Here is a 27,358-nt window from a genome sequence, read left to right as displayed (position 1 = left end):
CATTCATTTTCCTCCAAAGGAAGGCCTCTGTAACGGCCCAGAATGCTTTGGTGCTTCTCTCATCACACGCTGACAGTGCAGCATGTAGAGGATGTGTATGTTGGGTCGACTCAGGCTGTTCTCCTGTCACGTCCACTTAAAGCACAAAAACAAAAAGAGAGCTGAGAGGATTTTTCAACAACACAGTGGCAGCACAATGGAGCGAGTCAACATGGCCGCCGTGTCCTCTGCACGTGCTTCCTGTGTGCTTCAGTCAGTGTTTGTGTAGCTTAAAAAAAATATCAGTCACAGCTGAAGAAAAATGATGCTGGATGACAGAAAACTGACGTCATCAGAAGCAGAAATAAACATGTTTACAGCCTGGTGCAAAAAACAGTTTGGGTCTCTATAGCTCATTTCTCTCTTCATGACAACTGTACGGGGAGAATCTTTATACAGCTCACCTGTTTACATTATATTAAGACTTAAAGTGATGCAGCATTAGGATAAACAATAGTGGAGACAAAACGGGGGAGAGGGGAACCTGCAACAGCCGGATTCGAACCCAGGATGTGGCATTGTTGTCCTCAGACCAGTGGACCAACAGGAAGTGCCCGTGTCCACCTCAAAGTGGTTTTTCTCTCCATACTTTGTGTTCACGCTCAGCAGCTGCTCTCGTTTTTTACTGAGACATTCTGATGAAATTCTTGCACATCAAGCTTACTTTGCAGAACCTCCTCCGCACACTCTGAATCACTCCAGCACAAATACTCTCTCACAATGTAGTGCGTACACATGCACGCACAAGTACGTGCAGGATCTGCTGCTGCTCCAGTACACCCCCTCCTCTCTCATTGGCTGAGAGAAAGACGCATTCACAGCTGATTGGGCCAAAGTTTGTCCTGTTTGTTTTGATGAAGGACCAGCAGCAGCGCCAGGCTCGCGCTCCCATAAATGAAAAGCCTGAGAGCGCACGCACTCAGAGCGCGCGCAGAGCATCAAGAGGAGCCAGCTGAGAGGAGACACTAAAGAGCAGACCCTTCAGATCAGGAGTATCACAGTCCCGCAGATTAGAGTCATGCTTGCTGCGTGTCTAGAGTTCCTCGGCCTCGCGCTGTGCGTCGTGGGCTCGCTGCTGGTGATGGTCGCGTGCGGGCTGCCCATGTGGAAGGTGACCGCGTTCATCGACTCCAACATCGTGGTGGCTCAGACCATCTGGGACGGCCTGTGGATGTCCTGCGTGGTGCAGAGCACGGGCCAGATGCAGTGCAAAGTCCATGACTCGGTGCTGGCCCTGACGCAGGACCTGCAGACGGCGCGCGCCCTCACGATCATCTCCGCCGTGCTGGGGGTCGTCGCCCTCACGGTGACGATCGCAGGGGCGCAGTGCACAAACTGCATCAAGGACGAGACGCTGAAGGCGCGGGTGGTGAACGCGGGCGGGGTGATCTACATCATCAGCGGGCTCTTCGTGCTGATCCCGCTCTGCTGGATGGCCAACAACATCATCGTGGACTTCCACGACCCGCAGGTGCCCCCCTCCAAGAAGAGGGAGATCGGGGCGGCGATCTACATCGGCTGGGCGGCCACCGCGCTGCTGCTGCTGGGAGGAACCCTGCTGTGCTGCTCCTTCTCTCAGGGGGTGCGAGGCACGTACCCCATCAAATACGCGCCCACCAAGACCATCACATCCAACGGAGACTTTGACAAGAAGCATTACGTTTAAAGTGACTGTCACAGTTTATAATTGAAGACTTTTGTGTCGGAGCAGAGCGCGAGCAACTTTTCTGCTGAGAAAGTTTGACATGATGTGCGCCAGAAGATGTGGCTTTGCGCACTGAGGTGGAGACAGAGCGAGCGGACTGCGTGTATCTGTTAAATATGTACGGAGGATCAATGGGGCCAGACAGGAGGAGAGTTTTTATTTTACATTTTGAGAATAAAATGTCAAGAATAAAGTCAAACGTTCAGTATAAGTGCCGGTATAAGAACTCAGGAGAGACATTATTATTTTTTTTAAATAAATTTCTTCTTTATACTGAAAAAAAAATCTATTTTTGGATGTCCAGATTACAAGAAAAGCAAGAAAAAAGTTGATGGAAATAAACTAAAGTTGAAGAATATAGTCAAACTTTCAAGAATAAAGTTGAACTCTCGGTATTTGTTCCCAGCATTAGGAAAACGTAAATAAAAGAAAAAAGATTTTCGAAATTTTTCTTTTATTCAATTTTTTTCTTGATAAAATAGAAATGTCATTAAAAAGTTGGAATGTCAAGAAAAAGGTTAAGAATAAAGTCAAATTTTAAAGTGCCATGCAGGTACAAGAAGAGTCGTTTGTCAGGCAGCAGAAGTTGATTTAAGGGTTTTTATGTGCTTTGAATGCATCATAAGGCCAGTTTAAATGCAGTTTTAATAGTGTGTTAATTAACACAGTGGTTCAGATATTAAAGAGGTTATGTTTTATCATCATGTCATTGTGCAGGTTGAATGGCTGCAGAGCTTCATTGTATGTTGGTTCCCACAGTGAACATGCAGCCGACCGTTCAGACCAATTAGCGCTCATGTTGTGATGAAAGAGGGTTATTTGCATTTGAATACATGTACAGCGTTTTGTAATTCCTGTTGTTTTTCTACTCTTTTAATAGAACATTTTTCTAATAAAGAAACAAAACATTAAAGTGACTGAGTTTGTTATTTATGGCCTGTTGATATTTAAGAGCTAAATGAAGCATAAAGCCAAAATGTGAATACTTGATTATCATGTTCGAGGGATAATTCTATTATTTTTAAATCTGTTTTTTCAAAACATATTTTGGGTCTAATTGATAAATAGGTACAAAAAATGTTGTTTCATCCTGCAGCAGTGAAACAGGCTGTAATGGCTGCAACATAATCCTTGATGGGTCAAAGGTCGTCCACTAAAATTCTTGTTGTTTCCACTGACAGGCTCAGATTGTTATTCTAAGTGTGTGACAACATGACAGAAAGGATCCCTACAGAGATAGACCTTTTTGTTACAGAGGAAGATGATTGTTTTAACCACACACAGACGTTACATCGCTCTCTGCACACACACCAGACTCCATTGACAAAAACGGTAATTTTACCTCACAGAACACAGGGAGGTAGTGGTCTATTGCTGCCTGGATAGCTTAGTTAGTTTGTGTAAGTGTCTAATATTAGTGTGTTTAATGGCTAGTTTGGATACAACACGATATTTGTCTAGCATAAAATACTAAACATTTAAACCAGCAACAGACAAGAAACACCAATGTTCTGTAAGGTTAAATGACTGTTTTTGCCAGTGGAGTTTGGTGGCTTTGAAGAGAGCGACGTAACGTCTGTTTAAAAGAATCATCTTCCTCTGTAACAAAAAGGTCTATCTCTGTAGGGATCCTTTCTGTCATGTTGTCACACACTTAGAATAACAATCTGAGCCTGTCAGTGGAAACAACAAGAACTTTTAGTGGACGACCTTTGATCCATCAAGGATTATGTTGCAGCCATTACAGCCTGTTTCACTGCTGCAGGCCGAAACAATCTACTGGAGGCATTCTAAAACTCTTTGTATCTACTCGTCCTCTAGACCCCAACGTTTGTTTATATAACTCCCAGGATTTAAACAGAAGAATATGAAATATACACTATTTAAACCTGTCGGCATATGAGCGCCGAAACGAGCCAAATCCTGACCCCTGCATGTCCCTTCAATAATTAGGACAAAGGTAATCAGCAGCAGGAACAATATATTCGTGCACTTGTTTGTATTTAAAATACAGGAAACAAACAAGAAGCCAATAAACCTGACGTCAAAATAATCAGGGCTCGGGTTCACACACCCTGATGGAGCAGTAAAAGGCCGGCCTGAACAATGCACCCAGCAGACCATCATGGTGATTAGCACAATCAGCAGGGTGCAACTCCAGCGTCAGGAAGCTTGGCCTAGATCTGGACCAGTGGAGCAATCAGTGCCCCTCCATCATATCTCGTCACGTGGATAAACAACAAGAGCACAGGCACACAAACACACGCATGAAGGAGGTGGTGATTAGCAGAGAGGAGATCTACAATAAGAGGAACAGCAGCCTCCTAAAAGTCTGGTTTGAACGAGATGGAGGAGTCTGAAGGGTTGGGAAGAGGGTTCACATTTTCTTCTTCTGTTTCCCTTTGAGATTAATTGTAGAAAAGATAAAATATTATAAATCATGGCCTGAGTGTTTGCAGTGTGTCATCAGTGTGTTTTCAAATGTGCATCAGGGTCCTGTTTGCAAGCAACTTTAAACCAGCTAATGAATGTACTGCAGGGTTAGGCACAGGACTGGAGGAACAAAGGGGTCTGAGTTACATATCCATCATGCAAAGAGGACCCTCACAGACACTAAAATAAACAGCAGGGAGGGGGGACATTAGGGCTGCACAATTAATCGCATATTAATCCTGATCATGATTTTGTCTTGCAACAGTTAAATAAACATGATTGACGGTCATATTGACGTTTAAAATGCTCCGCCTGTAGAAACCTCTGCTGCTCCCTAAACTAACAGCCCCTCCACCAGGGGGCGATGGAGAAATTTGGGCTTCACTTTTGGGGGAGCTGGCATGTCATGTGATTAGCGCCTACAGTTTAGAGTGGAAGAGTAAACAACAGAGACGGTCGGGAGAAACTACAGTCAAGTGTCTGGAACAGAAGGCGAAGAGCTGGTCCCCTGAAACGGCTCGTCAGCGCTTGTTTGGAGGTGTTTCAGGTTTAGGGCGAGTGATGTTCAGAAGAAACAATAATCAGCAAAGAGGTCATGAAACCTGCGTCCGCGCTGCCAAGCAACACAACTAAGTTGTTGAAGTGCAGCATGATGAGTGTATGAAGGCCGAGAGGAAGAATGAGCTGCTCCCCGTCCTCGTCCAGACACACACAGAGACACCCTATCCACCCAGCTCCAAACGACACACTGTATTTACCCATGATGCACCAAGTTCAAAAGTCTTCGTTTGATGCAATATTTGTGCATGAGCCAAAATGAAGCACAAAAAAAATGTCCCTAAAATTAAAAAAGAATCGTGGGGAGTGGAGGAACAAAGGGGTCTGAGTTTACAAAGAGCGAGGGCCCACAAAGACACTAGAATAAACAGCAGTGGCTGCAGGAAGGAGGGTCATATAAAACAGGATCCAGAATTCTGTGCTACGCCCCTGCATGCAGAGCTCTAACATACACCACCACAGGTCCGCAGGATGCCTATGAGGTTGTTTTAATGAGTGAAAAAATGCTAAATGACCAAAAAGTAAATCATCTCATGTTGCAAATCACAGCTTGCAAGTTGCAAATGTGGACTTTGATGATTGCAATCATTCAGGAACAGAAGGGCTGCAACCACGATTAACTTAAGCTGCAACTAACTTATTTGCATTATCAATTAACTGATTATTTTAATTGTTTTGACCTTTATATGTCATGCATTAACAATAAAAAAAGAAGCAAATCTGTACATTAAACAAACAGGAACCAGCCATTTTCTTTTTACATTTGTGCCTATAAAAACAACAGTTTGATGACCCATTAATGCTTTTAATCAACAATTTGTTGCAGGTAAAATTTATATCAGTTGCCTCAACTATGGCAGGCACATTTCTTAGTAACTGTGGAGCTGATGCACCAAACAGAGACAACAATGAGAAGATGTAGTCCTTTCAAAAGAGGATCTCCTCTTGTTGAAATAAAATGCAGATTGTCTTCATTGCGAGTGCTGTAATCGTGTTTTAATCATCATCTGCACATATAAATTACATTAAAATATGTACAAGGCACAGCAGTCCTGCGAGATCAACCACAACAAAGCAGACGTGATGCGTTTCACACATTTAACCTTTTTTCTTCTTCTACGTTGAGGCCAACAGTTTGTTAGTATAAATTATCAGCTCAAACCGGCGTCAATCTAAGGAGATACATCAGCTAGCTTAACCGCACAGTCTGAGAACCAGTGTGTATTTATGACCCCTTTGCAGTATTTTGAGTCAGAGTGGAGTCTGTGTGAGGCAGAAAAAGTGGGTCAAGACACATGAAGGCACACCGTCGCCCTCTGCTGGTCAAACCTCTCAAAGGAAGCACAAAACGGGTTTTAAAAATGTGTTTTCCCTGTTCAGGGAGTCAAAGAGGAAGTCCAGACAAGCCTGATGTTAAAGGGTCAGTTCACCTAAAACACAGCACACAAGCATGGAGATGTATCCGTGATATATGGAGCAACATCCAGACAAGTATACGCCCCCACCGAGGAAGTATGTTGTTGCAATGAAGTCAGTGAGTTAGCTTGGGCTAGAATTCTAGCTAATGACTTTCGACACATTTGTTTACATTCTGGCAAATTAGCATCATTACGAGTCTGCAGAATGAGCTGTAAACACTTCCTGCCAAGTATTCATAAATGCATGTATAACAGAAAAGGTAAGGCAAGTTCTGCAGTCGGAAGAGCCGTCGTATTTCTGTGATTTTCAATCAATTTAAGTTTAACAGATTTACCGGTTTACATGAAATTCTACTGCACCTGTTAGACAAGTGGTATAAAGCGGTATAAACCTTGGATAGTGCTATCTGAAAGTTAAGTCCTCAAGGGACGTCACATGAGTCAAGGTTGAGGATGAAGAATACAGGTTTGAAAATGACAAAGCTTTACAGATACTAATCTTTCACCCAATTGTGAGCAGGTTTTGTTGCTTTGTGGGTAATGTAGTAGACAGATTTTGACTATGGAATAAAAGAGACAATGGCTGTTTCTCTTCCTCTATTTTCCACCTCTCTGTCTCCTCTTGGAAATCCTGGACATCGAGGTCAGCGCGCAATCTTGAAGTAGGTCTCAAATCCTCTAAGGAGACAGGAGGCTTGCTGGAGAAGCTATGAAGCAGAATGTACAGGTGTATCCTCCTGTTATGCTAATTTAGCAGAGATCATTGAATACAGCAGAAGGCTACAACAATAGAAACATGATGCAGCTGTGACACGCGTCACATTTAATCTACAGTGCTTTAAAACGATGGCTCTGAAGCACGAACGTCTCAAAGAAAGAGGCTTATATCTCTGGTGATGCGTCAGCATTTTCTCCAACCCAACATGTTTTTTAGCAGCTTAAAGGTCGAACCTGGAGCTTCTGTTTCAGTTTTTATAAACTGGAACATTTTGATAATATATCATTCAAAGGGCAGAACAGGAAACTACATCTTTCTTCACTTTCTGGACGCTGAGTGCAGATAATTGTCGGATGGGAGGAGATGGAAAAAACGGAGCAGATATACTGTAGATTTCCTTTTACATTCACATGAACTCAGTTTTAATAAAATTAATTATAGGAGGTAGAGTGAAGGCAGTAAAGACGACCGGTATACGTGGATGGAGGCAGATCTGTCTTTTAAATAGCAGATACACCAAGTATCTGTACAGCTCAGGACTAATAAGGGAAATGTTGTCACATTCAGGTGAACTGGCCCTTTAAACTGATAACGCTTTGATTTGGCAGAGGAGACAAGAGGGACATTGCTTCGCTGACAGTGTCCTGAATTCCCTCGAAAAATGAGACAATTGAAGTGACCGATCTCCAGGTAACCTTTGTTTTGTTGTCTCTGATCAAACCGGGAAATGAAGTCTTGTAAAAGCTGCAGCATCGATCAAACTGGATCTTCTTTGTCTTTATGGATGAGGTGATGTCCCGAGTTCGTTCATCTGATTATTTGTCCACATTGTACAACAGAGAGTCTATGACTGGTATTCCTTCAGTAACTGGCCGGCGATCACCAGTCTCTGGATCTCACTGGTGCCCTCGTAGATCTCTGTAATGCGAGCGTCGCGGTAGTGCCTCTCAGCGGGCATGTCCGACACATAACCCATCCCACCCAGAACCTGGATCGCCTGATTTAAAGTGCAAACACAGATAATTAAAGAGTTGTCTCCAGGGTTTCACCTGTATCTTTTAAGTCTGTCTGTCTGTCTGTCTTACCTGATGTGAGCAGAATGTGGCCGCTTCAGACGCCGCTAGTTTAGCCATGGCTGCTTCCTGAAGGAAAACACATGATGGTTCATGTATGCTGCGCTGTCACACATGTACATCTAAGTGAATCAGAGGCGTCTGTACCTTAGTGAAGGGTTTCTTTGAGTCTCGAAGGAGTGCAGCCTTCCAGGTAAGCAGACGAGCGCTCTCTAACGCCATATTCATGTCAGCCAGTTTGAACTAAACAAGGTGAAAAACACAGAATTAATTCATTAATTTAAGTCATTTTATGAAGCAAAAGACAAACAAATCTCAGATCTCCTCACACGTGGAGCTTTGTTGCTTTATTTGTTTAAAGCTTTTATTAGTTCAACATCTTTGAGTTTCTGACCAAAAAAGAGCTTTGAAGACATCATAACCCTGACGATAATATGTCAACAAACACAACAATGACGCCCAAAGCTCAAGAAATAGAGTTGAAATACGGCGTAGTTTTCTCGTTGGCTCAGAGGTTACCTGTACGGCCTGCATCTTGCCAATGGGCGCTCCGAATGCGGTGCGTTTGTGTGCGTAGTCTGCAGCACAGTCGAGAGAGGCCTGAGCGATACCGAGAGCCTGAGCCGCGATACCGATCCTCCCGCTGTCCAGGGTTTGCTGTGTGACACAAAAACAATTCACTCACAAGACATCAAGATACTGACCTGGTTACTGTAAGTCCACATTTAAATTAAGCAGAGAACTTTGAGCAAACCTTTCACAGAGATAGAATTGCATCTTGGCACCATAACCACAGATTATCCCATTTTGAAAGACAGGTGGCCTAACAAGCTGGAAACAGTCAACAATGAATGAGCAGTTCTTAAATACCATAGCGATCTTGAATCCGGCTCCTCGGGGGCCCAGCATGTTTCCCAGCGGCACCCTGCAGTCCTCCAGGATGAGGTTAGCTGTGGATGTGGCTCTGATGCCCAGCTTGTCTTCCTTCTTCCCTAGAGAAAGCCCCGGGTGTGGCATAGGGATCAGGAAGGCACTGATGCCCTGCAGACACAGAAACACAATGCTTTACTTTAAACCATTGTCTTACGGAACAGAACAAGCCACTCCTTCTCTCTGTCACAGGAAAGTAAAGTCAGTGAAAAATGCTTCATCTTGCCTTGTGTTTGAGCTTCTTGTCCGTGGTGGCGAACACGACGGTGGCCGAGGCTTCCCAGCTGTTGGTGATCCAGGCTTTGGTTCCATTCAGCACCCACTCGTCTCCCTCCTGACGAGCTACTGTGGAGGCTGCACCTGCATCGCTGCCGTTACCTGGAGGACCAAAAAAAATCAATAAAGAGACATGTGTTGATTTAAACCAGATGGAGTTAGTTGGATTTGCAAAATCCAGATTAGTCGGCTAAGAGGAGGGGAGATTGTGCGTGTGTGTGTGTGTGTGTGTGTGTGTGTGTGCGTGTGCGTGTGCGTGTGCGAGAGAGAGGTGTGGCATGTACCTGGCTCACTGAGGGCGAAGCAGCCCACCTTCTCTCCGGTGGTGAACGGTGTTATCCACTCTGTCTTCTGTTCTTCTGTACCAAACTTCAGAATGGGTCCGATGTAGAGAGACTGAAACAAGAACAATAAAACGCTAACATGACACCTGTTATATTTACCTGTTTATTAATGCTGACAGACCAAACTCACGTTGTTAACGGACACTACGCATCCAGTGCTGGCACAGCCTCTGCTGATCTCCTCCACAGCCAGACTGTAGGCCATATAGTCCATCCCAGCTCCACCCAGCTCCTCTGGGACCTCCATGGCCATGACCCCCAGCGCCCCCAACTCCTGGACCTGCAGAAGCATCATCAGGGATGTGTTTGATACATTCAACTTGTAACAACTGGTTTTTATAATTACATTTCTTCAGGTTTGAGGTTTATATGGGACATTTGTTAGAAAGAAGTTGCTCTACAGTCGTATGTGTGTCAGTCCAACATTTACTCTCTTTTAGGTTCTTAGGAACACATCTGTCTCTTTAGCTGCTAAATGCTCCACTATGTTCACCAGCTAGTCTGTAATTGTGTTGGTCTGCTGTTTGCTGCTGAGCAGAGTGTACAGTGGATTAAAAACAATGCCACTTCCTCAAAAGCTAACTCTTTTTGTCTTGTTTTAGAAAAACACTCAGTTAGAAAAAGGAATAGAAAAGTGATCAGCTTTAATCTTTGGAGTCAGTATTGTTCACTATATTGTGCCTCTATCCGAGTGTGTTTACCTGTTTGGCAGGGAACAAATGCTCTCTGTCTAATTTGCCGGCGATGGGGGTCAGTTCTCTGTCGGCGAAGTCTCTGCAGGTCTGTCTGAGGATCTGATGAGTGTCCTGTAACTCTGCCAGCTGAGAGAAACTCCGACAACTACTGAGACACAAGCCCAAAGCTGAAAGAGATGAGAAGAAAAGATTTCAATGATTCAGACAGAAATCTCTGTAACACTATAAGATGGACTGTCATTACATTTTACAGACAGCATTTTCCACAGATGATTAATCCAACTGCCTCTGTGGTTTTAAGTATACCTGTACCTTTGTTGTGATACATTTAATCTGCAGAATTACTACTTTTACTTTTAATACTATACGTACATTTTGCAGATACGCCTCCCTTAGTAAGGAGTATTTTTACAATGTGTGTTATGGTACTTTTACTCACTTTTAGCTAGTACTTTTTATTACTTTCCTTTCTGTCGTTTAGTCTCTTTATTCTGCAGCTGCTGCACTGTAATTCCACTTTCCTCAGTCCTTGAATGCATCACCAGCTCACCGGTTAACGTTATTTAGGTGAAAGGTTAACCTCAATATCAGTCACCTTCGTCTCAGTCTGACAGTGTTATAAACCGACTAATTAAAAACGATAGCTATTTCACTAATAGCAACGAGTTGAGCTACATTTCTTCACCGACAATGAATCTGTTAAAGTTAATGTTAGCAGCTGGCCGGCTAACTTGTAACCTTAGCTAGCCGAGGAGCTAACTGTCAGAAACATGTTAATCATTAGCTAACGTTTTGTATTAGCTAACCACCGCGTTCTTTTGTCAACGGTCATAGCTTGGAAATACTTGGATTTTTGCAGCCATACTGTCATTCATAATGTAAATTGAGATAATGATATAACTTAGCTCTCCCAGGGTAAGTTATGTGATGGTTACGTAGCAGGCTAAGCTAACAAGGTTTGCTTTACACTATGGACTGTCAGTGTGTGTAACTTATGCACGCGCGGATAATACAGTCCAGGCTAGCACTGTCTTCCTTTTGCAAGTCATGGTCCCAATTATACTCCTATTCCTCCTGATGTACCTACCTTTCCTTGCTTTAAAAAGGGCAGCCATGGTTCCTTCCTCTCGGCTTGCTGTAGCTACAATCTTCCAGTGAGGAGTTCAACTGAGGTGTTATGAAGCACACTGCTGCCTTCAAGGGCTGTTGGAATTATTGATATTCATATTTCTACGTGGGAGCGAAGTGTAGTAGCTTCCGAGCAGGCAACCCAGCGTGAGATTTTCATTCTTTTAAAATAATTATTTGTTATTTTAACATGTTCAACGTTAGTAGATTTAAACAATTCAAAGAATCCACAAGTGCAATAAGTTTTTCATAATGTGTTGTTCCTACAGTCCACTTTTGCTCGAAGTTTAAGGGTTTAGTGGTCATTGAGGGGATTATATGGATCATTTAAGAGGTTCTCGTGTTTTTGCAAATGTTGAAATTTAATTGTTTTAAAATGTTCCAATCTGCCACAAGTATAAAGTGCATATTTTATTTTATTTTCTGTATTACAAAAATCACATTTAAGTTACTCTCCAGCACAGAGGTCGGAACTTTCAAGGGGCATTGAAGGCAACACCTGACAGAAACTGGCCAAGTCAGGTATGCTCTCTTTCATTATACTCAATATATCGTATATCGCTTAATGAATTACCCATTCAGCCAACATATAACATATTGATAAAGGCTGACCATTTATAAGCCACCAACTAATGTATAAGGAACATTAATCTAAGAGTTAGTTACTACACCATCTTCTGTTTCTTTTTGGAATTACTACTATGGCGTAAGTAGCAGGAAATATTCTTGGTTCTGCACATACAAAATTATATATGTATACACATATTTATTAAATTGAACCACGCATTGATATTTTATGTGCATAATGTGACATAAGTCCATCTGTTCTGTACTTTAACTTTCTAGGATTTTGAAGGCATTTCTAGTAACGGAGTGATTTTACTTTTTGTTGTGGTTTCTTTTACCTTCTGCCACAACCCAACTCTGTAGTTTAAAAATTAGACATCTTTATTGATCCTATAAGATTATTGACTGTAGATACTTGAATGCATATCTTTAACTCTATCGATTTCATCTCCTAAATATAAATGTACTTTTACTGAAAATATAGAAAACCCTTTTCATCATTTTGCTCTTATAAATGTACTACTTTATGTTTCTGTATTTTGAATGGAAAGATATGAGTAAACAAAATATACCATTTAATTGAACAGATGATATTCAAAAAGCTTTATATTATAACGTACAGTGAGTCTGTAACACTATATTGACAACATCCCATATGATATTGCCATCTTCTTCTGTATTACTGTTACCAGACACAAAAATACAGTAAACATTTGGTCGCTGTGCAATTATTTTAGGTTAGCTTAAGCCAAAGAAAGAAGAACACTTAATTAAAATGATAGGTCTGACTTAAGAGATGAAAAAACAAACACTTTAAGATCATACAAAAATACCTAAACATCATTAACTCCTACAGGAATATGATCCAAACATTAGAGCAACTTTTCACAGGAAATAAAAGAAAGAATAAAAGTAATCCAGCCAGGGAGGTTTGAGGTTTTTCACAACATGTTTATTTTTTAGCACCATAAAAAGTCAGTTAATGTTGTCCCGTGTTTTTGCTCTCATTCTGTCTTTCCTTTGGGATGGAGCGATGATGGTGGAGATTAAGGAAAGGTTTGGAGAAAGGAGGGGCCGTTTGGAGAAATAAAAGGGCTGCATGGCTACTACAGCACCAGTTGGCCGGCAGGTGGTGTTCACTTGCTGGCGGAGGTGAAGGTGAAGCATCCTCTCTGGTGGAACTGCATGTCCCTGATACGACGCATGGACTGGATCTGGGGCTGGAAGGCGCAGAAGTCGTTGTAGTGTCTGTAATCACCGCACTCAAACAGGTACTGGTAGCCTCTGTATCCAGGGTACTGGTAACCCACAAACCTGAGAACACATGGAGAAGGTAAGCAGAGTTGATGCTGACTGAACCACGTTAATATTCCCCAACAGGTATATAATAGCTTGTAATAATCTAATGATACCTATTGTGTTTTTATTGCTTCTATAGCATTATTAAAGAATGTTTATAAACACAATATTGTTTCTAAATTATTATTATAGAATATTATAGAATTTCTCAATAAACTGGACACTGAAGGTTTCAAAGGGGTTCTAGTGGTCCTTCAGGAGGTCCGAGATGTCCAGCAGGTTAAGTGGTCATTGTCAGGATCCCAGATTCTCTGAGTAGGAACTAGTTATCCTTAAAAAGGTTCTAGTGGTCACCAAAGAGATTTAGAGGTCATTGGAGAGGTTCTAGGTGTGTTTAAAGAGGGCGTTTTAGACGTCTGGAAGTTTTTGTGGTCCTTAACAAGTTTGTAGAGGCCATTAAGTAGAAACTACATGTCCTTAAAAAGGTTCTAGTGTTGGGTAAGACATTAAGAGGTCATTGAGGAGATTCGAGGCGTGATTTTAGAGGTTCTAGCGGTCCTTCAGGAGGTTCTAGACATCTAGCAGGTAATTTTTAGGTTCCCAGAGTCTCTGAGTAGGAACTAGATGTCCTTAAAAAGGTTGGTCACCAAAATCATTCAGAGGTAATTGGGAAGGTCCTGTGTCCTGTGTGTGTTTTAAAAGGTTCTAGGTCCTTCAGGAGGTTCTAGACGTCTGGGGGTTTTAGTGGTCATTAACAAGTTTGTAGGTCATTAAGGAGAACAAAGATGTCATTAAAAAGGTTCAAGTGGCCACTTTGGAGAATTTAGGGTTCCTTTAAGAGGTTCTTTTGGTCCATTTAGTGGTCATAAATAAGGTTCTAAGGGTCATTTTTAAGGGTCATTTTAAGAGGTTCTAGTGATCCTTCAGGCAGTATAGCCCAGGAGGTTTACTGATCATTAATGAGTTACTATAGGTCATTGAGGAGGTACTATGTTAAAATAATCTCGTAGTGACTGGCAAGGTTATAGGTGTCCTAGTTTATAAGGATCCTTAAGGAAGTCCTTCAAGAACTTATAGTGGTCAGAGGAGGCTGAAGAGGTTCTGGTAGTCCAGGAGTACCTTCTTCGTTTCCAGCAAAAGTTAAATAATTAACTGAAGAGGTTCTAGGGTTCTTTTGAGAAGTTATACTGTCCAATGAGGAGGTTCTATTGGCCATTTAGGAAGTGCTAGAAGTCCTTCAGGAGGTTCTGTTTTCATTGGGGAGGTTCCAAGGGACACTTAGCAGTTTTAAGAGGTTGTTGAAGAGTTTCTCAGTGAGATAAGGAGGTCCCTGTGGTCTTTAAACGGTTCTAGCAGGAGTTGGTGTGGCTCTAGCAGCATTCAAGGAGGTTCTATTTGTCATTGAGGTGGTCCTTTTGATAGTCCCTGAAGGTGTAAGGTCCTTTGAGGGATTCTAATGTTATTGAGGAGGTCTCTAAAGGTCCTCGAGGATGTCGAGGATGGTTGGCTCTAATGGTAGTTTAGGGTTCTGGATTATATTAAAGAGGTTCTTGAGGATCCTCTAGATGGCTGAATCCCACCACCATTATCCAAACAACAAATGGGGGAGAATCTGTTGGATGAATGGTGCTCTGTCCACATAAATAGAGTTTTATTTCCCCATGAGAGCTGGAAAACATAGAAATATGTAGAAAATGTCCAGTCTAAAAATACACATGTAAGCCCCATGAGGATATACCATCCTACTTTTTATAAACAACTATGTTGTAGTGTGACTCTGGAGGCCTGTGGCTTGCTCTACAGCTACGTCTAAATAACATCTGCAGTTCAGAGCCTTCGCTTTAGTTCTATTTGAACAATGAGCCATCAGATTTGTCATTATCATGCATTTTGAAAACATAGACCTCAATCTTGACCCTTTACCATTTAAAGCTTTATAATTGCCGTCTGTGTGTACTCACGCTCCTCCAGGCACCCTCACGCTGCCCACTCTGTCGCAGAAGCCGTGCGCCCAGAGGGTGGGCACATCATCCTCCTGGATCTCCATCTTGTTGCCCTTGAAGTCAGAGAGCTCATACAGGCAGATCTTGTGCTCCAGGCTGTCCTGCAGGGAGGAAACCAAGCACAGCGATATAAAAGGTTAGTCTTTATGTCTCATCTACTTCATCAACATTTTTCTGTTATTCTGTCATCATGCTGTGGCTCACAGGGTGGCAGTGTGGGCTGCAAGGTCTGAACATGTCAACATCTATTCAATGGATTGCGATGAAACTTGGTACAGGCTTTAGTGGCATCCAGGTGATGGATGTTTAAAACTTAGGTTTACCTTAGACTTTTTATTTAGCGCCACCATCAGGCCAAACTTTATCAAACATTTCAGCTCATGGAACGATACCTCGAAATCTAAGACTGAATATCCAAGAGACTCATCTGCACTTTGAGACATAAAAATGATCCTAGCATGTAAAATTAAATAACTTTCTTAAAGAGACTATGTCTGACATCTGTATTTAAAATGTCCTATGAAGGCCACCGTACAAAGGACAAACTTTTCATTTAGAAACTTTGCTGTGGTCGAATCAAACTTTTTTTGGGGTCTTAAAGCACCAAAGTTGTCTCTAGAGATGAACACTTTGTACATTACTTACTTTGCACAGGAAAGTAATCAGGAACTTTATTGATAATTTACTAATAATTTCACTGATTTTTAATGCAAAAGTGCTAAAAAGTGTGCTTCTTTCAGCTTCTTAAATGTCAGGATTTGATAAAAACCAAACATAAGAATTTGTGCTCTCAGAATTTATGAGTAAATTCGAACAAGTTTCTCATATTTTTTTATAGCAAATTTGATCAATCAAGAAAATTATGCCAATGCCGGTTATTTGCAGCACTAGTTTCTCCTTTTAACAGTTTAGATTGTGTGTGTTTAAAAAGCTTCACGGCCTAACTACACTGTTTGTCTTTTTCCACAATTACAATTAAAATATCTTCCTAACTAAAGGAAGCGATTTCCTGTTGCCTTTATACGAGTATACAGTGTTGTTGCACTGTTGAACGCACCATGCGGATGGGCCTGAGGGACATGAGGCAGTCGCTGCGGTAGGAGTTGCTCCAGGTATCCCAGCGAGGATACTCTCCCTTCTCCAGGATGAACATCTCCCCACGGAGGTTAGTCTGCTCAAAGGCAACAAAGCTGAAGGAGGGGGGCCGCCGGGGGCAGGGGGGGCACAGGTGGGAGGAGGACGGGAGAGGAGAATTAGAGGAAAGATAACAGTGATCGCCATATGAATCACAGAGAGAATACAGAGTCTGACTGGCTGTAGCTGCTAAAACCAGGCGTGTGTGTCCACTTACGGGCCGCACTCCACAATGATACTACGCACTCTATCCATGCCACGGTCACACACGTTCATACACTCATTCTGGACCTCGATCATCCTGCCCTGGAAGTTCTCCTGGTCGAACAGCATGATCTGCACAGAGGACACATCCAAGATTTCAGGATCAGAATCAGATCATAAATACTTAATCGATCTGTTTGGGGATATTTGGTAATGCTGTGGTCGCCCCCATTCTAGAGTAAAAACATATAAGCATTAAATGAGCAAAAACATATGCATCATGAGGCTATGCATATGTATTTTGATCTAATGTATAACAGAAGTAGATCTTATTGCACAAGCATCATGTCGCTCACATGTCCTAGCAGTGTCTACTGTATTTCAGTCATAAGCCGCTTATAAAATATATATAGACTGAAACAAGCTTAAATGTAGTATCTGTCTATGAATGATCAGTTTGTAATAACTCATCCGGCCTCATGAATCAGAGGTGGACAGCGTACTTTTCTTTGTATGCTACCTCATACTTCCATCCCTCAACATTTCAGAGGAGAATAAGTTGCTTTTTACTCCGTTACATGTATTTAACAGCTACTTTGAGACCAAGAGATAAATCATAGCACCAAAACATCAACAGTGAAACCTGCAGTACAATAACCATGATATCATCTCTGATATGGGCCTTTCTGCATCAAAGGGACTTTTGATACATTTAAGCCTTTTTGTTGCTTTGCTACTGTACATTTACTGAACTCAAGGATCTTAATACTTCTTTCACCACTGTCAATGAATTAACTTTAAAATCTGAGCAATTTTAAGCAAAACCCTGCAGGACAAACTGCCGTTTAAGGGTCTGTTATCTTAAATCACAAACACTAACTTTAACACTTTCAACATGGATTATCAGTAGACTTTGCTGTTGACTATTTTTTACTACTTCAACCAATCTAATCCACAGTATCTTAAAACCTTAGCATGAAAAGCAAAAGCTAATATCTCTATATATTTCCTTATTTGTGTGAACTGGCCCTTTAAATAAATAAAACTTGAGTAGAAAAGCAGCTCTTGTTTCGGCTGCAGTGACTCACTCTGTAGGTTCCCATGCCGGGCTCGCCAGTCTTGGTGGCCTTGCTGGAGGCAGCTGGGGCGGGGGCTCCCTTGTCCTTGGCATCGGTGCCCTGGCTGGAGGCGGACTTGGCAGTCTGAGACATGGTGAGGGGCTTCAGGAGAGTCTGGGTGAGAGACGGAAGAAACGGACAATAGGGGTGAACAGAAATAGAGGTGTAAATGGAAGTGATGTTGGAGAAGGAGGTGTGAATATGATCAGAGGGGTGGTAGGTTGGTTTGTTTTGGGGATTTGGACTAAAAGAGGAAGTTTGCTATTTATGTGGGAGGCTCATTTGGGCTTTTCCCCCGGGCTGAGGGTGTTTTTCCTGGGTGTGGTGGGCATGTGTCCCCTCTGTACTGTTATGGATGTTCAGGTGTGAATGTCTGCGTCTGTGTGTCCTTACCTGCGTTAGTATAGCTTGCTGTGCCGTGTGAGGGAGGCTGGCTCGTGCTGGTCCCTTCAACGCTCGACCCAAGCTTTTATACTCTGGCAAAGGCCAAACGTCGAGGCTCAGCGCACAATAGAAAGCCTCTCGTCATCACAGTTGGCCCGCGCCAAAGCCACCGGGTCATCGCATAGCCTGGAAACGCCGCCGGCCCCTCTGGCCTGCCCGTAAGCGTTTTACTGTCAAAAGAAACCACTGACTGAGGCATTTTCCCCCATGTGTTGGGCTGCTGGGCTGGAAGCTTTAGATGCATGTAGAGAAGAGGAATGCAAAGGTTCAGAGGGCACAAAGAGGTAATCCCTCCTCTGTATCACCTACACAGGCACACGCACACGTACAACATACTCTCTGAAAACAATGACTCGCTCGCTGAAATCATTTCAAGAGTAAAACTGAGAAAATAAGGCAGAAAACGGACAATAAACAAACCTGTTTAGCACACCTACAGCTGTCTAACTGTGCCTCGTTTTTACTTTTTATCACAGTATAATAATGACAGTTCAAAGGAAGGAGGAACTTTCAACATAAAACACAAGAATGGTACGATTTATATGAGTTTTGCATTTAATCTCTAATGAACACAAAGGTCGAACAACTTTCAATCTACTTTAAGGAACACTTAATGGAGAATGTGCTTATCTTTGTCTCTCTGAGGGTTACAGAAGACCATTTATATCAATCTTCAGACGTAGCCTGGTCCTCTCCAAACAAAAATATACACACCAGAAAGTGGGATAGGAAAATGCATTTGCGTTGGTTGCAAAGTAACCTGAAATAGAAGTTTGCAGGGCTGGTGAACCACAGAAGTTGTTAAGTTTACTGCCAAAACACGGGCCAGCTGCAAAAATGGGAGCACTAGTAAATTACTAAAGCTCTTTGTGCTGTTGTAATTTACGGAAGCCCTAAGCAGACATGCATGCATACATTTTATTTACTCCCTTGTCCCGTGATCACGAGTCATTTCCGGTTGTTTTCTCGAGATCTCGACTTATTTATCCCGAGATAACAGCGCTGCAGCACTGCAACGTCAGATGATCAGAACTCGTATCTCCAGAGCTGCAAAAGCACCAAACAAACACAGAAACAGGCTGAACTGACCTCATCAGCGTGGGCGATGGCAGCATGTCCTGCTCTGTGATATCACAGTGAGCAGCCTGTTGTTCTGTTTTCTACATCAATAGAAAATGATCATGTTATCACGAGAAAACCAGCTTTGTTATCCCGGTTTTAAATATGTACAAGTGACGAGAAAGTATTCATGTACATTCCCAGCATTTCTGTGTATTTTAAACACCTGCCAACCTCAGTGTAAAGATGGGACGTGACTACAACCGGCTGCTGTTAGTCAAGAAACAGTTAACTCCCTCCTAGGAGGATTACAATCATCTACAATCATTCCCCCCTGCTTCAAGTCTTCATGCTAAGCTAAGCTAATTGCTTCTCATCTCCTTGTATGTACTTGGTCCCAAACTTTGGATTCTAAGGAAGCAAGTTAGCATATTTTCCTTTAAAAACTGCTTATGTAACGCTGGCTGAAAAGCAGCTATCAGACTTAGCAGCATCTAGTATCTACAATAGGCTAACTTTAGCTAAACTTAGCCACATGAAGCTACGGGTCATATCAGGCCAAGTAAGACTATTCAAAGTACAGTGTTCTCCCTTTAAATGAATCCCCATGAAATGATGCTCTGTGTGGTTTGTTGTGAATTTACTGTGTTATAAACTTTCTATAACCGTAGCATCTTAGACGAGCATCCCTCCTCAGCGGTATTTAGTGGTGAGATAAAGGTCGTTGTTGTTGATGATAACTGGGATTACAGCAGGATTATACGTCAGGATTATGTCACCTCAACCCAGATTTTTCCACCATGGAAGCGGGATTAAATGGTGTTTGATATGTGCAGATTAGGTGTGGACTAATCCTGCTGTGTAATCTGTGTGCATTCTGTCAGGCTGGGCACCAAACCTCAGTCATTTTTTGGGCAGATTCTGAAACGTGTCCTCTGCTCTGCAGTTTAAAGGCCAACGTGTCTCATACGGTTTTTAAGAATTTCACTGAGCGTATTTAAGAGGAAGAGGGTTTTAAAACCTTTTAACCCTGCTGCCTTTCAACGACTGTCACTGACACCAAATCTACCGTGCGTATTTCTACCCCCAAATGGAACTTCCTGTGACCCTCCCCAACAAACCAGCCATTCAATATTCAGATGCATCTTGTATATCATGAGCCCTCAAAAACCCCTTTACACTGCAATTTGGCCACAGCACTGTAATGCTCCGCCGTTGCAAAAGGATGCACCATGTAAAATAAAAGTATGAGCTTCACATACACACACGCCGCTGTTCTGCCCTGCCAAATCTCAACGCCTGTTCTCCTCTGTTCCTACCTACCGATGGCGGCTCAGAAGCGGCCTCGGAGGTTCCGCTTTGTCGCGTTTCACTTAAGATACGAGGTGTAACAGTCCCTCCTCAAACTGGTGATGTAAAAGGGGTTAATGTCTCTGCAGTGTTTCCACCTCTTCAACATTACTCTTAATGGCCCACAGTTCGTCTTTAGATGACACCTGATCCTGCAAAATCATGTTTTTGAGACATGAGTTTCAAACAAACCTGATGATATCAGTCCTGTCCAGTTTTTGTCTCCACTCTCCTTTGGTTACTTTCTGATCCCAATAAGTAAGAAAAGGAGAGCATCAGTTATTTCTCTCAGGCAGGACAGAGTTTTGCACAGACGTTGATGCCGGCAGAGCCTGATTATGACATACTGACAGCTGAAGATAGACAGGAAACATTGGGAGTAGAGAGTGGGCGATGATATTCACCAAATGATCAGACCGGGAGTCGAGCCTGCGATGGGTGCGATGAGAGCTACAGCCTCTGTACATGTGGCGCCTGCTCTACCAGCTGAGCTAAACCAGCCCCCCCGATTATGTTTTAATGCAGATTTAGTATTTAGTGATCCAAGTTAATAAAGCTTGTTTTTTCATGATAGGTGCTTATTTTATCTTGTTGTCTTCAGGAAACAAAGGCAACGTTCTCCTGAAAACTGGATAATTTATCCCTAAACAACAACTTTCTTCTGCTCCTGCACTTCTGAGCAATCATAAACATAAGCAATAAAAGGAAAGGAGATTTTGTTTTCTCATTATCGAGCTCGTTGTCTCAAGATAACAACAACAACAATTAGAAAGCTCCAGATAATGGCACAGCTCTTCTCTGCGATCATGGCTTTTGGATTTCATTTTGCCGTCTTGAGGAGACATCCTTATATTTATAAAATAACCATGTAGGTATAATACATCTATTTATATAGCAGCCTTTCTACCCAAAGTACCTGAAACATTTAGTCCCATGAACAACTTTTCAAGCAACTAAACGGTTTCTTTAGCTCGCTGTTGTGTCAGCTTCTGTCGGAGTCTAAAGACGTGTGAAGACTCACATTAGTTTGCTGATATACAAAAGCCCTCGGCTGTTTTGATAAAGGTCTGCACATTTTACACCCACGTTTCATCATCCTTATTTATCAATTAAAAGACGTCAAGACCTTTGCTTATTTCCACCTCTCGTTTCAAGTGCTGAGTTGTATAAAACTGGGATTTACAGACACGTCTTCCTCTAAGCGATGTATATATTAGAGAGTGGTAACACAAACAAAAGCATTACTTGCTTATTTATGTATGAAGTGGTTCGTAATTATAAACGATGCCTAAAAGGGAGATTCAGTGCTTTAATTCCTCTGTGCTCACAGGAAATAAAGCTGCTGTTTAGAAAGTCGTGCTGCCCATTAAGTGCCTCTGCTCTCTTCTTTACAAGTGGTTGATTATGTAAGCAGTCACACACACGGACACACACGGACACACACAGTGCTGGCCAGCAGCAGAAGATAACTTTGTGTTTTATAAACCACAAATGCCCCTTTATCCGTGTTTAAGACCTTCATCTTTTTAAATGTCAAAAATCAGGATTATGCATGAATTTAATTCTGAAAACTGAATAAAAAATGAATAAAATAAAAGATTTCCAGCACAAATATAATCACGTAATCCTGCAGAAATGTTTGCTGAATCTCTTTTGTTCAGCTGTACTTGAAGCCCTGAAGGGAAGCCGATGTATGAGAGTCATCGCAGAGAGTATTAATATACAGAGCTGCTGCTCCCAATGTTTGATGAAGGACTTCCTGTATACTGTTTAGACCTTATCTCTGCTCTTACTCTATATGCATTGAAAATAACGTCTCCTTAACTTATCATCTGACACATGGATGCAACTTTGCCCAACGTGTACATCCTCTAAAAGTTCTTGTTGTTTCCACTGACAGGCTCAGATTGTTTTTCTAAGTGTGTGACAACATGACAGAAAGGATCCCTACAGAGATAGACCTTTTTGTTACAGAGGAAGATGATTGTTTTAACCACACACAGACGTTACATCGCTCTCTGCAAACACACCAGACTCCATTGACAAAAACAGTAATTTTATCTTGCAGAACACAGGAGCTGCTGGTTTACCTCTGATTTAAGCCGCAAGTTTGTTTGTGCTTCTGTTTGTTAACTAAACATGTTGACAAATCCAAAGTTACCATTTTAAACACTTGAGTCGTACAATAACACAAATAAGAGCTGAGCAATTGAAGAAAGGGTAAACCAGCAACTCCTGTGTATTGCAAGATAAAATCACTGTTTTTCTGAATGGAGTCTGGTGTGTTTGCAGAGAGCGATGTAACGTCTGTTTGTGGTTAAAACAATCATCTTCCTCTGTAACAAAAAGGTCTCTCTCTGTAGGGATCCTTTCTGTCATGTTGTCACACACTTAGAAGAACAATCTGAGCCTGTCAGTGGAAACAACAAGAACTTTGGGGTTACTTTGCAGCTTTTACAACCTGTTACACAACCGCCGGCCGTTATTTACTAGAGTAATCCAAATCTTTTTAAACCTATACATTTTTTGGAGCCTAAAATATGTAACAATAGGTCTCTGGTCCATCCATCAATGGGCCTGAAATCTAATATTTAAATAATTGAATAATAATTGGAGTCAATTTTGAAGTTAAATGCCAAAAATTCTTTGGTTCCTGCTTCCAAACATGTGACAATTTGATGCTTTTTTATAGTAAACTGTAATTTTTTTGTCTTGGACTGTTGGTTGGATAAAACAAGCGATCTAATTGTGTCACATGTGGCATTTTCAACTATTTTATTATATTTTATGGGGGGAAAACAATTTATACATCAAAAGAATGATTGTTAGATTTGTATTCAAAGAATGACAAACATTTGGTAGATTCTAATAAACAGGTGGAAACAGCTTCTCATCTTTCTTCTGACCCCCCCTCGTGTCCTTGGCCCTCTGTACTTTCTCAGTCCTGTATCTTGTCTCCTTATATTCCTCTGTCTCCGTGTCCACTGCGCTGGGTGATAATGTGGTGTCTGCACTTCTGCCCCTGCACAGATTAACAACGCTTTTGTCGGGGGGGACAAAGAAAAATGCCCCTCCCTGCTGCTGAGCCGGGGCTTTCAGCATGGCCCCCTGCCAGGGGAGGCTTTAAAAGGGTGGGGGCGCGTGGCTCCTCTCACTCTCACGGCAGGACAACCGAAGGGCATCAAAGCAAGGTGAGTCCATGTCCCTCACCCAGCACAGCCAGCACAGGGCAGCTATCAGAGTCAGGGTACAGCAGCCCCCCATTCCTGCACACACAAACACCCCCAAACACAGGAGCCCATAGGCGCCACTGCACCCGGTGGGAGAGATAAACGGTGGAAGGAAATGGGCAGATATAAGATAAAGAGATAGAACCGGAGGGTGTTTTCACCCTCTTCTTTTTTATGCAGGACCTATAAATAGATGCTGGTGCTTTCATACAGAAACCCTAAATTCAAGCTCATTCTAGTAGCAGGGCCATAAGGGGCTTTTTAACACGCTGTTGCTGTCGGATATACCAGTTAACCTGCTTTTCATCTGCATTAAATAGCTCTGAGGTTGTGTTGTGACGACAGCTTTTTAATACTGGCTCTCCTGTTTTTGGATTTAACATCATTTTTTTGCATGTTTTTGCCGCCTTACCTTCAACTTTTTAACTTGACTGCATTAGAATTTAACTTTTGTTCAGTTCCCAGAATCTGGAGTCTCAGCCGTCATCTTGTCTTTTGTTCTGAAGGTCTCCTTTCAACAAGCTTGTGTTTTCTTTCCTTCCAGACAAGATGACTCACCATTGCACCAAGTTCTCCGGCCACTGGAAGGTGAGTCTGCGGATGGGAAACACACATTCATACATCCATCACCTCACTGGAGGGCGTTTGAAGCTAAATGTTTATTATCCCTGAGATGTGACCTGCTGTTTCTGAAAAGGATCAACACCATTTATCAGCAGCTATTCAGTGGAGCTGCCATTTCTGTCCTAGCAGAGAGCAGATTAAATGTAGACAACATTAGGACTCTTACAAAACTACACTTTCATTTCACATCACTATTTATCCAAGTACATGTCTTCAAACTGAGTTGCTGAATTGATTTCTTACATTAAATGTTATTTTTTAATTGTTCGTGCTTTATTTACACGTCTGTATTTCCCCTCCAGATCATTGTCTTCGACGAGGAGTGCTTCCAGGGCCGCCGCCATGAGTTCACCTCCGAGTGCTGCAACGTGATGGAGTTCGGCTTCGAGACTGTGCGCTCCCTGAGGGTGGAGAGTGGAGCGTGAGTAAACACATGCACACAGATAGGAATAGTTTACATCTACAGGAAACTATGGAAGCCCTGAGGGGTAAGCAAGAAAAAAACTTTTCAGATCCATTTTTGTAAGTCTAAACTGATTTCTCTCGAGTTGTTTTGGACTTACGGGTTAAAAAACTTGCTTATATTTTTACATTGCTTAATCGTTTTTACAGCAGTGAAAACAAGTGGAAAAAAAAAAGTTTAGGCAGGTAAAAAAATATTTTTTCATTTTTTACTGCCATTACTTTGACTATTGGTAGATGTTGTTAACTGTGTTAAATTGTAATAAATTAATGAATCTATGGTGATAAGAAAGACATGTAGCTACCTTGTTTTTAAATGATTTTTAGAACATGAGGTCGTGGTAAACTTCAGCTAGTGGCTGAAATGTGTATTACAACAACAAACAATGACCCTAAAAATGTGAAAAGTGAAAGAAACATGAAAAGTAATTCAAGAAAAAACTTTTTCTTCATCTGTTTTTATAATTGAAAAAAGTCACTTTTAAAAGGATCCATACTTTTTTTTTTTCTGAGCACAAACTTTTTTCCACCAAATGTTTTCAAAGATTAAAATAGAGCAACTTAAAGGAAACTTAAAGAAAACCTTTTTTCTGATCTGAAAGAAAAGTTGTTCTTAAGTCATAAAAACAGGAGAGAAAACATTTTAGATTAGACTTGGATAACCACATTCTTTTTTTCATATTGGCCTCTTTGGGCTTCCGTATGACAAATTTAAAATAGACAAATGTTAATGATTTATTGAAAAAAATAGATGTTTGATGTTTAAATGAAAAGGTTATAGTTTTTGAATCTTAGTCTCCTCCCTTGTTTCTCCGCAGCTGGGTGGGCTACGAGCACGCCTCCTACCAGGGGCAGCAGTTCGTGCTGGAGAGGGGAGAGTACCCCCAGTGTGATGCTTTCGGAGGCAGCAACGCCTATCACATCGAGAGGATGACCTCCTTCAGACCTATCGCCTGTGCTGTAAGTCCAACAGAACTTGTTTTCTCCTGTCTTTTTGCTTCATGATTATTGTTTTTACTGACCAAACAAACAACATAAACATGCATTGTGTGCTCTTTTGTTTGTGTTCCTCCCCCTCTGCAGAACCACAGAGAGTGTCGTATGACTATCTTTGAGCGTGAGAACTTCCTGGGCCGTAAGGGTGAGCTTAGCGACGATTATCCCTCCCTCCAGGCCATGGGCTGGTGCAACAATGAAGTGGGCTCTCTCAGGATCCAGTCTGGAGCGTGAGTGTCCACATTCCAGATTTTTCTAGTCTTCTTGCAGCTGCTCGAAAATAATCCTGGTAAAGTTTCACAATCTTTTCTAACATCTGATCACCACTTCCTCCTCCCTTTCTGTGATTTCCCAACAGATTCGTGTGCTACCAGTACCCTGGTTATCGTGGATACCAGTATATCATGGAGTGTGATCGTCACTGTGGGGAGTTCAAACACTTCAGGGAGTTTGGCTCCCACTGCCAGACCCCTCAGATCCAGTCCATCCGCCGTATTCAGCAGTAACAACTTCCCCCCGAAACCCCTTTCTCCCATGTGACCCTTCACCTTTAACCCCTGCTGCTTCCCAGTGCTGAATAAACTGTCTTTCTTAAACCTTACTGACTTCCACAAATGTATCTGATTCACTTATAGACAGATGACTAGATGGAGTCACATAGTGCATACTCTTGTATTAATGAATACGCACACACCTACACAGTCCACATGAAAGTCTATGGAGGCTGGCTTGTGTCAGTGTTTTGGCAATAAAGGATGAGTTGAAAAAATCTTTTCATGTAGAACTGAATTTATACGTTTTTAATACAGTCAATCTGAATAACATATGTGGAGCTAAGTCTGAAATTTGGTTGTAAATAACTTATTTTACCATAAAAAAAAAAAAAGATCTGAAACTAAATTAATCTGTCACAATTTTGATAATCCATTTTTATTTCACGGATCATTGAACAAATATTTTCTAAATCCAGCTGCTAAAATGTTAAAAAGATTTTCCTTATTATTCTGCTTTATATTATTCATTTTATCCTTTTGGGTTCGAGAGTGTCTGAGTAAGTAAGTCACATAAAACAAGACATTTGTAGAAGTCACTTTGGGCATGTTCAACTATTTTCCACTTGTTTATACAATAAGTGATTTTTTAATGAATCTAAACAGTAGTTAATAGACTCAGAGAATTAATCTTTAGCTGCAGATGTGTTAAAAGTACATATTATTTAATTTAATTTGAAACATATCTGCATCTATTTCTGCTCAAAATGACAGGTGGTTTATTTAGTTGTTCTATCTCTTTTAACATCTTTGACTTAAATAAAAGAGAAATATCTTCATTACTGGTTGCATATATCCACCTGTTAACAGGTACATCAAACTAGTGATTTTGTTTTCCTTATTTTATGTCAAGTAATGAAATAATCCCATAAGAAGAGAGAGGTACACTTTAGAGAAAAGTTGCTTTTTGCTTAAACAAAAATGACGAAAACAGCTCATCAATTATCAAAAAAAAGTTGCAGATTTATCAAAAATAAAGATGAAACAGTTAGACAATTAA

General features: G+C 41.7%; 4 protein-coding genes across 4 annotated transcripts; 2 read left to right on the top strand and 2 right to left on the bottom strand.

The window, feature by feature from the left end:
* The first annotated feature begins 940 nt into the window (after positions 1–940).
* On the top strand, positions 941–2,651 carry cldn5b (claudin 5b). The gene has a single exon (XM_069673128.1). The coding sequence runs from the start codon at positions 1,058–1,060 to the stop codon at positions 1,703–1,705; it is 648 nt and encodes a 215-aa protein (XP_069529229.1). The 5' UTR covers positions 941–1,057; the 3' UTR covers positions 1,706–2,651.
* Positions 2,652–5,638: 2,987 nt separating this feature from the next.
* On the bottom strand, positions 5,639–11,350 carry acads (acyl-CoA dehydrogenase short chain). Its single transcript, XM_069673418.1, has 10 exons — positions 11,277–11,350; positions 10,196–10,356; positions 9,625–9,774; positions 9,435–9,546; positions 9,101–9,252; positions 8,815–8,985; positions 8,464–8,601; positions 8,092–8,187; positions 7,957–8,013; positions 5,639–7,868 (listed from the first exon to the last, which is right to left on the bottom strand). The coding sequence occupies exons 1-10, from the start codon at positions 11,302–11,304 to the stop codon at positions 7,716–7,718; spliced, it is 1,218 nt and encodes a 405-aa protein (XP_069529519.1). The 5' UTR covers positions 11,305–11,350; the 3' UTR covers positions 5,639–7,715.
* A 1,389-nt stretch (positions 11,351–12,739) lies between these two features.
* crybb1 (crystallin, beta B1) lies at positions 12,740–19,635 on the bottom strand. The gene is made up of 6 exons (XM_069673117.1): positions 18,036–19,635; positions 17,613–17,756; positions 16,538–16,656; positions 16,244–16,376; positions 15,145–15,287; positions 12,740–13,198 (listed from the first exon to the last, which is right to left on the bottom strand). The coding sequence occupies exons 2-6, from the start codon at positions 17,733–17,735 to the stop codon at positions 13,021–13,023; spliced, it is 696 nt and encodes a 231-aa protein (XP_069529218.1). The 5' UTR covers positions 17,736–17,756; positions 18,036–19,635; the 3' UTR covers positions 12,740–13,020.
* A 4,558-nt stretch (positions 19,636–24,193) lies between these two features.
* On the top strand, positions 24,194–26,342 carry cryba4 (crystallin, beta A4). Its single transcript, XM_069673371.1, has 5 exons — positions 24,194–24,313; positions 24,652–24,770; positions 25,630–25,771; positions 25,895–26,037; positions 26,166–26,342. The coding sequence occupies exons 1-5, from the start codon at positions 24,275–24,277 to the stop codon at positions 26,311–26,313; spliced, it is 591 nt and encodes a 196-aa protein (XP_069529472.1). The 5' UTR covers positions 24,194–24,274; the 3' UTR covers positions 26,314–26,342.
* The last annotated feature ends 1,016 nt before the right edge of the window (positions 26,343–27,358 follow it).

The sequence above is a fragment of the Semicossyphus pulcher genome, unplaced genomic scaffold (assembly GCF_022749685.1).
Source record: "Semicossyphus pulcher isolate SPU_LCO1_2020_fin unplaced genomic scaffold, fSemPul1.0.p SCAF_22, whole genome shotgun sequence".
Classification (NCBI taxonomy): domain Eukaryota; kingdom Metazoa; phylum Chordata; class Actinopteri; order Labriformes; family Labridae; genus Semicossyphus; species Semicossyphus pulcher.
The sequence above is the reverse complement of the archived record's forward strand: the minus strand, read 5'-3'. Positions and strand labels throughout refer to the sequence as shown.

Coding starts and splice junctions, on each gene's coding strand:
- crybb1 (XM_069673117.1), bottom strand. CDS start 17,735: ATGTCTCAGACTGCCAAGTCCGCCTCCAGCCAGGGCACCGATGCCAAG. Junction 16,657..17,612: donor CCGGCATGGGAACCTACAGA/GTGAGTCACTGC, acceptor TCCTCTGTGCAG/ATCATGCTGTTCGACCAGGA. Junction 15,288..16,243: donor CCCTCAGGCCCATCCGCATG/GTGCGTTCAACA, acceptor TCCTCCCTGCAG/GACAGCCTGGAGCACAAGAT.
- acads (XM_069673418.1), bottom strand. CDS start 11,304: ATGGCTGCCCTTTTTAAAGCAAGGAAAG. Junction 9,775..10,195: donor ATTTGTTCCCTGCCAAACAG/GTAAACACACTC, acceptor ATGCTTCTGCAG/GTCCAGGAGTTGGGGGCGCT. Junction 8,986..9,100: donor ACAAGAAGCTCAAACACAAG/GCAAGATGAAGC, acceptor CTGTGTCTGCAG/GGCATCAGTGCCTTCCTGAT.
- cldn5b (XM_069673128.1), top strand. CDS start 1,058: ATGCTTGCTGCGTGTCTAGAGTTCCTCGGCCTCGCGCTGTGCGTCGTG.
- cryba4 (XM_069673371.1), top strand. CDS start 24,275: ATGACTCACCATTGCACCAAGTTCTCCGGCCACTGGAAG. Junction 24,314..24,651: donor AGTTCTCCGGCCACTGGAAG/GTGAGTCTGCGG, acceptor TTTCCCCTCCAG/ATCATTGTCTTCGACGAGGA. Junction 26,038..26,165: donor CTCAGGATCCAGTCTGGAGC/GTGAGTGTCCAC, acceptor ATTTCCCAACAG/ATTCGTGTGCTACCAGTACC.